The sequence below is a fragment of the Schistocerca americana genome, chromosome 1 (genome assembly GCF_021461395.2).
Source record: "Schistocerca americana isolate TAMUIC-IGC-003095 chromosome 1, iqSchAmer2.1, whole genome shotgun sequence".
NCBI lineage: Eukaryota > Metazoa > Arthropoda > Insecta > Orthoptera > Acrididae > Schistocerca > Schistocerca americana.
Window position 1 is genome coordinate 674,387,004 of NC_060119.1, and position 15,228 is coordinate 674,402,231.

General features: G+C 38.2%; 1 protein-coding gene across 3 annotated transcripts in view; it reads left to right on the top strand.

Annotated features, from left to right (window-relative positions):
• The window catches only part of LOC124608622 (muscle M-line assembly protein unc-89), a 254,287-nt gene that overhangs the window by 211,067 nt on the left and 27,992 nt on the right, over positions 1–15,228 (top strand). For all 3 annotated transcript variants that reach the window (XM_047140002.1, XM_047140001.1, XM_047140003.1), the window contains 2 exons: positions 13,073–13,387; positions 14,266–14,486. In XM_047140002.1, coding sequence (XP_046995958.1) covers positions 13,073–13,387; positions 14,266–14,486 — 536 coding nt within the window. The remainder of the gene's footprint in view (positions 1–13,072; positions 13,388–14,265; positions 14,487–15,228) is intronic.

The following is a 15,228-nucleotide window of genomic DNA, read 5'->3' on the forward strand; positions in this document are numbered from 1 at the left end:
TTGACATCTGCATATCACACTTACTGTCCTGAGCCTTAGTTAATTGTAACACTACATCTAAAGAAAAATCAGGTTATTTCAAAACAGCAGCACAAATTCTATTGTCACAAATACTTTGAGTTATAGTGTCATGCAGCATGACATCACTGTATGATTGTCCATGACAACAAAAATTTGAAGTGCCTAGTTAAACCTTGTAATTCAGTGATCCACTGTTTGAGTTTTACCTGCTGCCCACTGAAGGTGGAAAAACTTGAACCTTGCAGCAGCCACAAGAGTTGGTTCATCATAGTAAGTTGCTAACTTGCTAACTAAAGTTTCAAACTCTAACCATTCTGGTTGTTTGTCAGGAAATAATGTCACTGTGAGCCTGTAAACTTCTGTGTCCACTACGTAAAGAAAAAATGCTTTGTTGTTTGTATGCTACAGTTGATGTACCTCCATATGATTCATTAGTTGAACTAAGTATTCTCACCAGTCTTCATGCAATTTGCTGAAACTGCAGAATGGTGGAATGGCTGATGGAGGCTGCAGGTGAGGCCGCTATGTCGCTTATAGATTCTGCTGTTGTTGTGTTAGCTGCATGACAGCTTGCAGCAACTGCTTGATTTGCCCAACCTGTAACTGAATAACACACATTGGAGAAATGTCTTTTGATGCAGAAGCCATGCCTGTAACGAATTTGGGTTGGACACCGCACACAAAAAACACACTCGTCTCTGTAGTCTCTGTCTGTCCTGCGTCAGAAGTCCACACACTAGACATAAAAAAGGAAATAACAAGTAATTAGAGTGGATTGGTGGAGAAAACCAGAAACTAATCATGTAACTTGGGCAAATCCATTCCTTTCTTGGCACCAGCTTGTTTACTGTACTTTTGATACAACCACAGGAAGAGATTTTACTTGTCACCACCCACAACTACTTATAGTGCGCTGAGGGAATCGCTATGAGAGGAGAATGAGAACAGTGATAATGATTAGTGACAAGAACGCTCACATTTATTTGCGAATACAAATTGGCACCGACAGCAGATACTGAAGTTCAACTACTATTCCAGAAGCTAAGGCTTGATAATAAACAGTTCTTGTCACACTAAATATTCACTGAAGTCAGGTGGGTGTGGACTGGATAGAAGCAGATGAGACGCAAAGTACACAAGCAGCAGGCAGTCTTCTTGATAGTCGAGCTGACTTGTAACTGCCTATCACTTCTCTGGTGGCGCTAGTGCAGCGAGACTTCTTGGTGCAGTAGTCGCTGGGCTGTGTGCTTTCTCTGCAGTGGTTTGTCAAACTAATGACGCTTGTGGTGCCGCCTGGTGGTGCGTGCTGTGCTTGTGGCGCCACAATGGGTTAGGGAAATGTATTAGAAAATGTAAAACTGTGCACAGGAGGTTGGGCTAAAGGTGAATCAAGGCAAAACAGAGCTCATGCACTTAGGAAGAAGACGAGCAGCAATAATTTCTTGATATATATGGCATGACATTCAAGAGAGTTTGTCTCTTCAAATGCTTGGGATATTGGAGTGCTTAGTGACACACTTCAGCAAATACTAATATGAAAATATGATACATTAATATGCCCAGGAGTCGTGTACAGTTCAGAAACCTGGAGCACGACTAACAAGAAAAGGGTAAACCATCAATATTTGAAAGAAAATTAATGGGGAAGATATGCGGACCGATCTTCTATAAAGTAGAATGAAGAAGGAGAAAGAATAAGGACATTTACCTCTTGATGCAACAACCTAAAATACTGCAGAAGCTGAAGAGCAAAAGATTCCAATGGGTGGGGTATGTAGCTTGTATGCTAGGAGGAGGACAGGTGAAGAAAGGATGTGAGGTTAAACGAAGCACCAGCTGTGCCGTAGGACTACCAAGTTAGCACTGGATGGGTGAGACTTGATGAAGGCTGCGGCAGGCATATTTCTACCACTTCATTTACCGTGACATCTGGTTTAATGTTCATGAAAACCTAATGTTTTGAATGTCTGCTCTCTCTCTCTCTCTCTCTCTCTCTCTCTCTCTCTCTCTCTCTCTCTCAAACCTGTGGAGAGGTCTTTCTCATGACTTTCAGCTTACAGTAATATTTTAAGTTAGTTTAATTTGTCAACATAAAATGCAGCTGTGCCATCTGTATTGATGAAAATGGATTTAACCTCCTACAATGATATTGTCCAACTCAAAAAACCATAGTGCTGCACAGAAATGGTCACCCCTGAATGTACCACACAAAGCACGAAAACATGTTTACTATAAGTCCCAGTATACTGCCAGAACAGAACTTGATTCCTGAATGGATGCTGCAATTTAGACAAATCAAGAAATTTCTAAAATCTTACAGAAATGATAAATACTAAATAACAAATTATTGCTGGTGGTTGAGTTAAACTGTCCACGCACAGCACACCAGTTGACAATGCTAACCACTGTGTGGCACTACATGCAGCCCAACTCCCTGCATTGCTCTCCCTCCTGATCAGTGACCCCATGTTGCAGAAGTACACATTGCAGCTGACTACAGCACTCTGGATCTAGATTTTGTCATCGTTCCTTTATATTGCAGTCCTGACAGATCCTATTCACTATGAGTAGTGTTGAAGGTAACCTGTCCCATAGAAACTTCACTGTCATTGATCTGCTCCTCTGGGCTGTAGTAGGGCTTCATTCGGAGAGAATACGTAAGGTCTCTGTGCATTTATCATCTTGATGGAGGGTCATAATACTAGACTTCATATGTGATGTCCACAAAACGACAAAGGAAACGATATGGCTCAAAGTAGTGCTTTAGTAACATTACCAATAGTTTCATTTTCTGGACAGGTGTAAAAAATCCATACCATGTCTGACGGCCACTGTCTCACTGGTTGGTGCTTGGCATTACTGAGTCGTCTTTCTCCTGAGTGTCACAAATATTCTGCCATAAGCCCCCCCTCTCTGTTCTACAACGGAAAAAATATATTTTAGAGCCAAAAAAGACTGAATTTTGGTGGTGGTGGTGGTGGTATGACAACAGTATTGATGCAATAAACAGAAGTACATACTTCCAACAAGAAGTCTATCCCTGAAGAAGGCTGCTAAAATAATGCTGATTCATCAGCTCACTTTATTGTGATAAGAATTTTATGTTGTGACACGACAGTATGGCCAAAAGTATTTTAATTGAATTGACATATCAGCAGAATCCTGTGTGTTTATATGATTGCCTTATTGTTAGCATTGTGATTTACATTTGTTATAATATTCTTCTCCCTTGTTTATTGCCCATACTTTAATGGTTTTTACGCTGTGGATGCTCTGTAAACCAACAAATATTTTATGTTTTTGCTCTTACTGTAATTGGTGTTCAGTTTTCATTTTTTGTTAGAATGTAATCGCACTCATATTCAGAGACATCATCGTAAATTTCTAGAAATAGTTGAACAGATTATTTGAGCAAAAGCAGCTCTAAGTTGAAACTTCCTGGCAGACTAAAACTGTGTGCCAGACCGAGCAGTCCGAGACTCGAACTCAGGACCTTTGCCTTTCGCGGGCAAGTGCTTTACCATCTGAGCTACCCAAGCATGACTCACGACCCATCCTGACAGCTTTAATTCTGCCAGTACCTCTTCTCCTACCTTCCAAATATCACAGAAGCTCTCTTGTGAGACTTGCAGAACTGGTGAAGTTTGGAAGGTAGGAGACAAGGTACTGGCAGAATTAAAGCTGTGAGGATGGGTCGTGAGTCGTGCTTGGCTAGCTCAGATGGTAGAGCACTTGCCCACGAAAGGCAAAGGTCCCGAGTTCCAGTCTCGGTTCGGCACACTCTGCTGCAGACTGAAAATCTCATTCCAGCCCTAACTCATTACAGACTCAAAAACTGTTGAATTCCGTAAGCATAAAACGAAAATTGAATCGGATGGTGAAGTCAAATGTCTGGTTCATAAGGAAATTTGATTTTTGCCCAATTTTATTTTCTTCTTCATTTATGGTTTCTGTAAATAATATATTAATACCTTTGCAATGTTTGTATCCCAATACTTGTAATTTGGTGGGCATTTTGACACTTTTACACCATATAATGCTGATAGAGCACACTATAATTTTTACTTCCTGGACACTATCATATTTCATGGGAAGCACATACCAACAACAAAGGGAAACTAGCGAAATGTTATGTCACCGACTTGCAATTTTCTCTGTGGCACTTATGCAGTGCTCATGAAAGGTACATTAAAAGGGGCTACAATAAAGGTTTTAGATTTTAATTGAACTACTGATCTCCTCAGAATAACATGCGTGTTGGTTTCATTTATAGTTCAATTTTTTTATCTTGGCGGTTCGCGCATGCCCACCCAGACGCGGGAGATTGCTGCATTGGCAGTTGTACACGCCAAGAGATGCAGCGCCATAGTATAGTTCGCAAACTTACATTTAGGGGTGAGTGCGCAGTTTATGAAGTAAAGCCACCACGGCTGCATTAACCCTTTCGCTGCTACAGAGACGTGCTCCCTGCATTCCGTGATGTGCGCAATTTTGTCGTCATTGCACTGCTCGCCTGTGCAGACACATGGTGTTTAGACTGCTTTGACACACTTTATCATTTGATTTCACAAAAACTATTTGGCCCAAAAATTTGATTTTTACACATCTTCTTGACTGATACCTTCCCCCCCATAAATGACTTAAGTTTGTTTCGATGTTCAACGCAGTTGTAATATTTCCTCCTATCTACGTGATTATGTAGCTCTCAATTCGTTCGAGCAATCAGTCAGTCATAATATGAAACACAGTCATAACACATTCACTCAAAATGATTCAGAAATTTTACTTGTTAGAATGAAATCAGGAGATGATTCTTCTTCTCTGGAGGCTCGTGCTTTGCAACAGTCTGCTAATCTGTACAAATAAAATTGTCCTGCAACAGTAATACTGGAAAATCCTAAGTATTTACTGATTCTATTTCCAACGTTAAACCTTCTGGGGATCTTGACAGTGCATCCGCAATATTTTCTTTGCCAGACACATGAATAATTTTAAATTGGTACTGTTGTAGTGTCATTGTCCAACGTGACAGTCTGGGATGTAATAATTTACATGTTTGCAAAAAGGTTAGTGGTTGATGGTCACAATACACAATCGTTTTCGAACCATATAAATAATAGTTAAACTTCTTGAATGCCCAGATAACCGCAAGTGCTTAAAGTTCTGTGGTCGTATAGGCTCTTTCATAGGGCGATAACACTCGACTAGCAAATGCTATCGGGCAAAATGTTGGTACCCCTTTTATTTTCCTTATTTGGAAGAGACAAGCACCTAATCCAACATCCGATGAATCCGTGGACAGACAGAATTCACAATTCATATCAGGGTGATATAATAAGGATCTGTTTTAGATTAGATTAGATTAGTTTAGTTTTTCATTCCATAGATCCGTGCTGAGGAGATCCTCGTGGATGTGGAACATGTCAATTTATTTTATTAACTGTTAACGAGTTGGTCTTTAATGTCTCGAAAAGCTAGTTCACATTCTTCAGTCCATTGCCATGGCACATCCTTCGTAGAAGCCGGTTTAATGCCTCAGAATTCATGGCTTGAGTCTTTATGAAACGACGGAAGAACAATGCCATACCTAAAAATCCCTTCAGCTGTCTTTTATTCCATGGTGATGGAAAATTTCGAATTGCACTTATCTTCTTCTCGGTAGGCAGGATACCTTTCGCATCTATCATATGTCCTAAGAACTTAATTTGTGGTAAAGTAAAATGAGACTTTTGTAAGTTTACTGTAATTCCAGTTTTCTTGAAAACAGCAAAAATGCTTTCCAAAATATGCGAATGCTCTTCCCATGTTTTCGTGGCTATTAATAAGTCGTCAACAAACACAGTTATACGACTACGCAATTCTGCTCCAAGAACATAATCCAATGCTGAAATAAATATTCCGGCACTAATATTAAGTCCAAACAGGACAACTCTAAATTGGTAACTTCTCCCAGCATAGATAAATGCGGTATATTTCCTAGATTCTTCATCCATTTCGACCTGCCAGTATGAACTTCTCAAATCAACACTAGTTAAGTACGAAACATCCTGGAAATTTTGAATTAATTCATCTATATTTTCCGGATGAGTTCTTACAGGTACTATTATTTTACTAATCTCTCTCACATCCAGAACTAATCTAATGTTGCCTCCAGGTTTTGGAACTACTAAGAGCGGAGAACAATATGGACTAGTTGATGGCTCAATCAAGTTCCATTCTAACATTCTATTTATCTCCCTTTGAACGGATTGTTTTAAATGCCAGGGGATCGGATAGTGCGTGTAACAGTAAGTCTGATGTGGCTTCACTTGTAGGTGACAAATATACCCTTTAATAATTCCCAGTTTCTCATCAAAAATCTCTTCATATGCCTCTAACAAATAATGAAGCTGCTGCCTTTGTTCTCTGGTAAGCTGATTTGATTCACTAGCTTTTATCATTGTTGTTTGGTTAAAGTCCTCCTGTTGTATCGAATCCTTTGAAAGCTCCTTCCAACGACCGTTCGTAGTGTCAATTAATTGAATTATGGCACTGCGATAATATTTCTCATGCACCGTTTCCTTTCTATTTAAATCCAGTGCTGTCTCTTCTCCATTTAATCTAAATTTAACTATTCCTCCCAAAAAATCAATCTGACAATCGTACTCCTGCATACTCCCAATACCAAGAATACAGTCCACTAATAACTTCTCCACTACAAGGAACGTGCATTTTATTGCTCCATTTCCCATTTTCATCTCTAATTTTGTTTGTATTTTGTCATTGGGAGAGCGTGCTCCAACAGCTCCAATGATTTTGCAGTTCTGTACCGGCAAAATTGGTACCTTCTTCTTCCTAATAATTCTCCTAAAAAGAGCGCCTGAGATGACATTGGCGGAAGCGGCGGTGTCTAATATCACATTCGTTGGAACTTCCTCTATTTCAACAAATACTTCCGATACCGGAACACTCGATCTGTCATTATGACACATTATTAAATCATTTGTTAACTCTTCAGTCAGCAGCTCACCATCATTATATCTTAACAATTGTAATTTTACTGTTTCACCCCTAACAGATCCCCTGACCGCTCCTCCGGGGCACGATGCGGTCATGTTTAGATTGACTGATTGTTGGTCCGATTGGTATTTGTCTCTCCAGCTACTTCAGTGATTATCGGTTGTTGTGGTGAATTCTGTCTATATTGTCTTGTTTGATTCGTGTGATTATTGTTGTTGTTCTGCTGGTGTTGGTAGAACTGTCTTGTGTTGTCATACATTGGATTATATCGATTAAAATTCCTATTGTTCCTAAAATAGCCCCTCGCTGCACCATTACTAAAGTTGTTTGCATTTTGTCCATTTCTAAGTCTCCTCGGAGAGTGTAGTTGGTTATGATTATTTTTACTGCTACCATTACTGCCATTCACATTAGAGTTGCAGCTCGGATTCGCTTCTATTACTCTTCTTTGATAGGACATTTCTCTTGCCCTTTTATTGTCCTCCTCAAGTATATCAATATGATCAAGCGTAGTCATAAATGAGTCTATATCCTTATCATTTATATATAACAGCTGATTCCTTATACTGGTGGGTAGTCTGGACTTGAGTATCTAAAGTATATCCGGCAAAGAAATCGGTACATCCCAATACAAAGATTTATTAATGCATTTCTCAAAATATCTCTTTAGAGATCCTCTAGAAAATGAGAAAGGTTCAGGATATAATACTTCCTGCCTAAGTCTTTCTTGTATTCCAGCAGACCAATATTTTGCTAGAAAAGTGTGCTCAAATTCTTTGTAACATTTACAAGATGATGTTTGTTCGGATGCCCACAATGCTCCTGATCCTTGTATATATCCAGATACAAAACTAATCTTTTGCCAATCTGTCCAAGATAGTGGAAATAGACCTCTGAAACTTCGATTAAAGACTACAGGATGAACATTCTTTTTGTCAGTGTTAAAGATTTGAAATTGTATCTGTTTAATCATCTTCTCCTCAATGTTACTACGATTTCAAAAATCATCCTGTTCGTACTTTTCCCTGTGCCTATCCGTTATATCGAATCTAACTTGTGACGTTCCAGTGCTGTCTACATCGGATCTTGACGTGGACGGAATGTCACGCGCAGATTGAGAATTTTGGTTCCTACTTCCTCCTGCGAGAGATATAGTGACCTTTCGATATTTTCTTTCCAACGTGAGAATTCTTCACAAAGTTGTTCACGAACTTCCTTTAACCCTTTGTTGAAAAAATTCTCTTCGGAACTCTCTGAAATTGACTGTAAAGCTACTTCCACAGTTTCTTCTATCGTTTCCGAAGGAAAATTTTGCCGCTCTAATGTCATTTCTAAAAACTTCCGCAAGTACATTCATTCTATGTTCCACTGTCGTCTTTTTTTCCTTCACTTCGTCAAATTGCTTCTTTAGATTATCTTGGGATTCTATAATTTCTGGTATCATAGCTACGGAACACTGTATGCCCTCTTGAGCTTGTATTACTTGAGGAAACAGTTCTACTTGTTTTTGTATCGTGTCAATTTTGACGGATACATATTCAGTTAGTTCCGCTTTTAATTTACTATTGTTTTCTTGGCATTGTTGGCGGACCTGCTCAATTTGAGTAATAAGTTTCTGTTCTGTCCTTTCTGCCTGTTCTTTTATTTCCTGTGTCCGGGTATTTAATCTCTGATCTAATTCAGTAAAGGTTGCTCTTAATTGATTTCAAAATTCTGTTTGATTTTCGGCTAATTGATTTTGGAGTTCATTTTGTATAACGGATAAGTCTTGTTTTACCTCCGCTTGGCCTTCGGCTAATTGAGACAACTGTTGCACAACAACAACTAATGTGGCAACAACCCTCTGATCAGCTGTTGTATGAATGTTTTCTGAACCAGCGGGATTATTTATATTGCTACCGCTAGCCACAACAGTCTCAGAATTGCTATTCGTGGCATCTGCTTCTGCGCAAACAGCTGAAGGCTGTTGCACTTCTCGTTGCTGATTCAATGACATTTTAAATGCCGATCTAGTCAATACCATTAAATAACTGTCAATATCAGGTTCTAGTCACTAAATACAGTTTCAAATTTACTGTCGTTGACACACTTAACTTTCAAATTACTTCACAGATGGTATAAAGTCCAATGTCCAGATACGAAAATCACACAATATACAGTACTACTATCTGGAAAAATGTTCTTTCTAAATCGATTTCAAACTATTTTAACTACAGGATAAAAAAAATTAGATTTCTCTGGCCTTGTTCTGTAGTCTCGGTGTTGTCCAATAGTTGAAATCGTTTCTTGGTATCAGCAATCTTTTACTTTGGGCACCGAATCTCTCTTCAGATTAGTTACCTCTCGTTCTCGTTGGTTTTCATGAAAGAAAAAAATACATATATAATATAACAGTCCAAGAGAGTCCTGTCACACTGGCACCACTGTAATTTTTCCTCCTATCTATGTAGTTCTGTAGCTCTCAGTTCGTTCGAGCAATCAGTCATTCATAATATGAAACAGTCATAGCTCATTCACTCAAAATGATTCAGAAATTTTACTTGTTAGAATGAAATCAGGAGATGATTCTTCTTCTCTGGAGGCTCGTGCTTTGCGGTAGTCTGCTAATCTGTACAAATAAAATGCCTCGTAATTTTTGGGAGCGTTGTATAATCAGTCGGGAAACCTCAGATCAAGCGGATATTTGGCTTTGATGAAGTTTAACCTTCCAAAGAAGTAATGGAGCTCTTGGATTATTAAATGCAGGTTCGTATCCAGTCTTTCGGAAGTTCCCTTCTGATTAACAACTATGCAATATATCGATGAATATCATTAATTCTCAAATGTCAAATACACACCTTTTGTCTGAAGGACACAAGCTTGTGTCTGTATGTGTGGATGGATATGTGTGTGTGTGCGCGAGTGTATACCTGTCCCTTTTTCCCCCTAAGGTAAGTCTTTCCGCTCCCGGGATTGGAATGACTCCTTACCCTCTCCCTTAAAACCCACTTCCTTTCGTCTTTCCCTCTCCTTCCCTCTTTCCTGATGAGGCAACAGTTTGTTGCGAAAGCTTGAATTTTGTGTGTATGTTTGTGTTTGTTTGTGTGTTTCTCGATCTGCCAGCGCTTTCGTTCGGTAAGTCACCTCATCTTTGTTTTTTATATATATATCTTTGTTTATTTATATATATATATATATATAAAAAACAAAGATGAGGTGACTTACCGAACGAAAGCGCTGGCAGATCAAGAAACACACAAACATACACACAAAATTCAAGCTTTCGCAACAAACTGTTGCCTCATCAGGAAAGAGGGAAGGAGAGGGAAAGACGAAAGGAAGTGGGTTTTAAGGGAGAGGGTAAGGAGTCATTCCAATCCCGGGAGCGGAAAGACTTACCTTAGGGGGAAAAAGGGACAGGTATACACTCGCGCGCGCACACACACACATATCCATCCACACATACAGACACAAGCTTGTGTCCTTCAGACAAAAGGTGTGTATTTGACATTTGAGAATTAATGATATTCATCGATATATTGCATAGTTGTTAATCAGAAGGGAACTTCCGAAAGACTGGAATTAGAATTTGTGATATGTTCATGGGTTTGGGTTTGTTGTACACCAGGGGAACCATCTTCATACATTCCTCTTCTGTATCCCACAGCGGGACGCAGGTGGTACGCCATCCTGCAATGTCCAACACATAAACTGCTCCCATCATATAGTGCATTGTTTGAATGTTAAGGAGGAGATGGCGTCGGACACATAAAATAACCTAGAGAGCCACTGTGAACGGTAATGTAAACATAGTTCGTAGCTACATGTGCAATGCCATTTCTTCTTCTCCGTATCTCCGTATCCAAACACCTGCTATTTGCACACCAATATAGAAGGGATTGATACCCTGAAACAACTTATTTTTAAATTTACATTCATTTTCTAAATCTACCCAAGACTTTACTTTTCCTATTTCAGCACTAGTTTCAGGTTTACAATATGTAACAAACTTAAATGCATTACGCCTACTATATTTTCTGCATGGAACGCCCGACGATTTGTCGGGTTTAAGTATCAGAACAAAGATGAGGTGACTTACCGAACGAAAGTGCTGGCAGGTCGATAGACACACAAACATACACACACAATTCAAGCTTTCGCAACAAACTGTTGCCTCATCAGGAAAGAGGGAAGGAGAGGGAAAGACGAAAGGATGTGGGTTTTAAGGGAGAGGGTAAGGAGTCATTCCAATCCCGGGAGAGGAAAGACTTACCTTAGGGGGGAAAAAAGGACGGGTATACACTCGCGCGCGCGCGCGCACACACACACACATCCATCCACTCATATACAGGCACAAGCAGACATATTTGCTTTGTCTTTAAATATGTCTGCTTGTGCCTGTATATGAGTGGATGGATATGTGTGTGTGTGCGAGTGTATACCCGTCCTTTTTTCCCCCTAAGGTAAGTCTTTCCTCTCCCGGGATTGGAATGACTCCTTACCCTCTCCCTTATAACCCACATCCTTTCGTCTTTCCCTCTCCTTCCCTCTTTCCTGATGAGGCAACAGTTTGTTGCGAAAGCTTACAATTTCGTATCGGTTATCTTCTATCACAAATCTCAATAATCAGATTACAGTTCTTCAAACAAAGCTCAGGCTAATCGGCACGAAGACAATCTCGGAAGCGTGTTTTTTTTTTTTTTTTTTTTTACAACCACCAGAGAGAGTACTACAAAGAATTCTGCGAGTATGAAGTTAGAAAATTTGTAAACGTCATTCAAGGGTAGTATTGTATCAGAATAATTCATCGAATATAAAGAGATATTACACAGTTATTGTGCAGCATTAGATGTGGTAAACCATTACACGAAATTTTGAAGAGTTTGCAGAGTTCAAAGTCCATAGCATATACTTTCCATATGGTCGATTTTAGTTGCCACTAGAAATTTCAAAAAATTACATTCAAACGAATAAAATTAATGAAGTAAGACACTTCGATATTGTTTTTAAATAAAGAAAATATTAAGCTCCGATCAAGGTTTGAACTCGGAACCTTTCAATTAGCAGCCATACACTTTAACCATTACGCTAACGCAGCTCGTCGTTAAATATATCTCCTGGAGGACTTTAAAATATCACGCAAAATACCGACAAACACAGTTGGCATGATAATGAATTACTCATGTTTCGGCGAAGTAAAATAGGAAATAAGCAATTACCGCTGTTCTCTATTGCGAAAAAGCAGTTAGTGAGAATGATACAAACACCTTTCCTTGCTATCGCCTGAATTAGGAGGCTTATTCCTTGTTTGGTTTAATTAATTAATAGAATATGAAGCAATTGGTATAAAGAATGCTTTTTCCAAACTTTCTATAAAAGAAAGTCCGCTATCAAGACATTGCTTTTGTTCAATTACTTTATTTTTGACTGAACGTTTCTAAAACTGAAGACACTCGTCCGTACTCTGCACTGCAGTCGAGCTCTGGCAACATCGTTCATTGGCTGACTGTTTTGTGACCTCAGATGCGCTGAACGAACCTAAACTCGGCCGCCGTCATAAATGACGCGCACTGTAGTCTCATTAGTTCCCATATAATGTTGGACGTTTGTGTGCATTGGTAAGTTATGGAGCAGGAGGTCTGTTTTTAATGTAGTAACTAGTGGAATATTTCAGCAGCTGATTTAATTTTCTCATTTCTCCTTTTTACAAATTTAACATGTGTTTAATGTGACTGTCACTAATTGCACACAAGGAAATGTTTACTGTGTTTAATGTCGGAGATTTTAATACAAGTAGCAGAACTTGTAGTTCAAACTTTTGTCAAATTATTTACTACAGTCTGATATTATTGCATCACAAGTAACAAGAATAAATCTGCAGCGTATAAACACTTGGGCTGGATGTCATGGAACTCATATTTTAACTACCATGATAGGGCACATACTTCCAGTATTTTTATCGTACATGTTAATTATAGAAACCATTTAGGTCCAAGCTACAGTATTATTCTTTCTACATTTTTATGTAATTTTTCATGTCACTTTTATTTGTTTCCTTTATTTTCTGTTTCAGAGTTAAGTGATCTTGCGCCACCATTACAAGAATGTGGGACTTCTTCTACGCATATGACAGAAAATGTAGAAAAAAATGATGAACTTTTAGTGCCAACTACTGATCAGAATGAGGAGGATATTGCCGAAATTCTGAACAGTACATTTGAAGTGGCTGAACAAGATTCCATTCTTCAGACACCTGCTCGCAAACGTTCAGTTAGGTTTGCAGCTGCAGTAGAAACAGCATCTTTTTCTAGCTCTGTGGACAGTACTCCAAAATTTTCAACTCCAGTTTCAGTGAACAGTAAACAGAGAAGCAGCCACTACAAAGGAAGTAAGTATTCCCACTGTCCTCAGCTCAGTGTGAGATCATTGGTAAAGATGCCAATTAAAGAACATAAGAAATTTTCATTACATAGCCATAACACATATTTTACCTTAGAATTGCATCAATCAGTTATATAACTTTTTATTTATGGACATTGTTGCACACCTGAATTGAATTTTTTTCTGATAACTAAATGCTAATTCCACTTTGCATTACACTCATCATTAATCACTTACACTGATATAATCTTGTCTTAGTTGATTTGTTTTTATTATTTGCATGTGTAAAAGGTTGACTTGTGAAGTACAGCTGACTAATTTTATTTACTTACATTCATGCACATGTAAAAAGTACTTGACTTTTTAAAATCTAGACAGAATTGTGCTGTACACATATAGCTATATTCTGTTTGGGAGAATCATATCCATGTGGTCTGTTTCTAATATGTTTTTAAGGACAATATTAGAATCATGTTCTGCATAATTTATTTCTGAGGAAAATTGCTTTGCATCATGTAAAACCTGTTGCAAATGCTGTTCCCTGTGTAGAGAATAATAATTGTTACTCATCAGTTACAAATTAGTTTTATTTCTTAACATAACATTTTTCTCTCCACTGCTAGAGGCATATACTTCTAGAATACTAGTAGCAGTAGTAGTAGTATTGTTCACCACCGAATAGTCTAAGCTATGAGGCTTCACACATTTGTTAAGTAACCAAATAAAATTCGGTCGTAAAAGACAGGATATAGTTGTTCTACAAACGATGGACAGCATTGAAAACCAGCAACTGATGAAAAATGCCTACAAATACTAACAATAATGTAAGAATGATCACAAGACACTTAATTATTGAATATGAACTGAAAATCTTGTGATTCACAGCTCCACATCCTTCAGTCAAGAAACGACCAGCCAGTATTCTGAAAACTTCATCCAGTAAAAAGTTTCCTTCAAGTTCGAAGGATACGTCATTGAAAGGAAAAGGCTCAGCTCGCAAAATGCCAGATTTCAACAGCATTCATAAAGCCCAGTTTGAAAAGATGGAGTCTATTGTCGACTTCAGTCACAGACGCCAGAAGTGTGTGAGAAAATTGGAAGATCAGGTATGACAGTTACAAATTTCTGATTTTTTATTTATTTATTTCCCATTTACATGCTGCAGTGAATAGTTTATATGTGGGTCACTCCAACCACACCTTGGTACCTGTGGTCTTAGATTTCGGTATATTATAGCATATTTGTTCCATTTATGGATTTAAGTAAGAATCTAAAATATTTTTGCTCTGTTCCAAATGGTCAGTGTTGTACAGGTAGCTAAAGTTTTTGGAATTTCACAGCCATAGCTTGTCAGGTGGAGGAAATAAATGTTTTCAAATATATAAATTAATTTATATCATCCTTATTTACCAATTCATCATTATTATTATTATTATTGTTATTGTTAATGTTATTCCAAAGTACTCAACCAAATGAAAAACAAAATTAATGGGTTTTTCGCTCCTTCGTTGTTTATTACTTAACAAAATTCACATGCTTTCTTACAAGGTATTGAATTTACATATTGTTTTCTCTATCATCATCCATTTTGCTTTTAAAACTTGAGGAGCGAACAGTATTGAGTAGTTCAAACAAGATTGATTATATTGCTTGAGGGAATATTACTTTAAAAAATACTAATTCTAGAATCTAGGTCATTGTTCTTTAAGTGCCTTCAGTATTTTCAAAAATTGAATATTAACATATGTCATGAATTCTTGAGTGAACTGTAAGTTCTCCTATTGACTGTGTTCAGAGCGTCCACAAGTGCAGTGACATGCAGGACACATAAATCTTCTCTCTCAGACC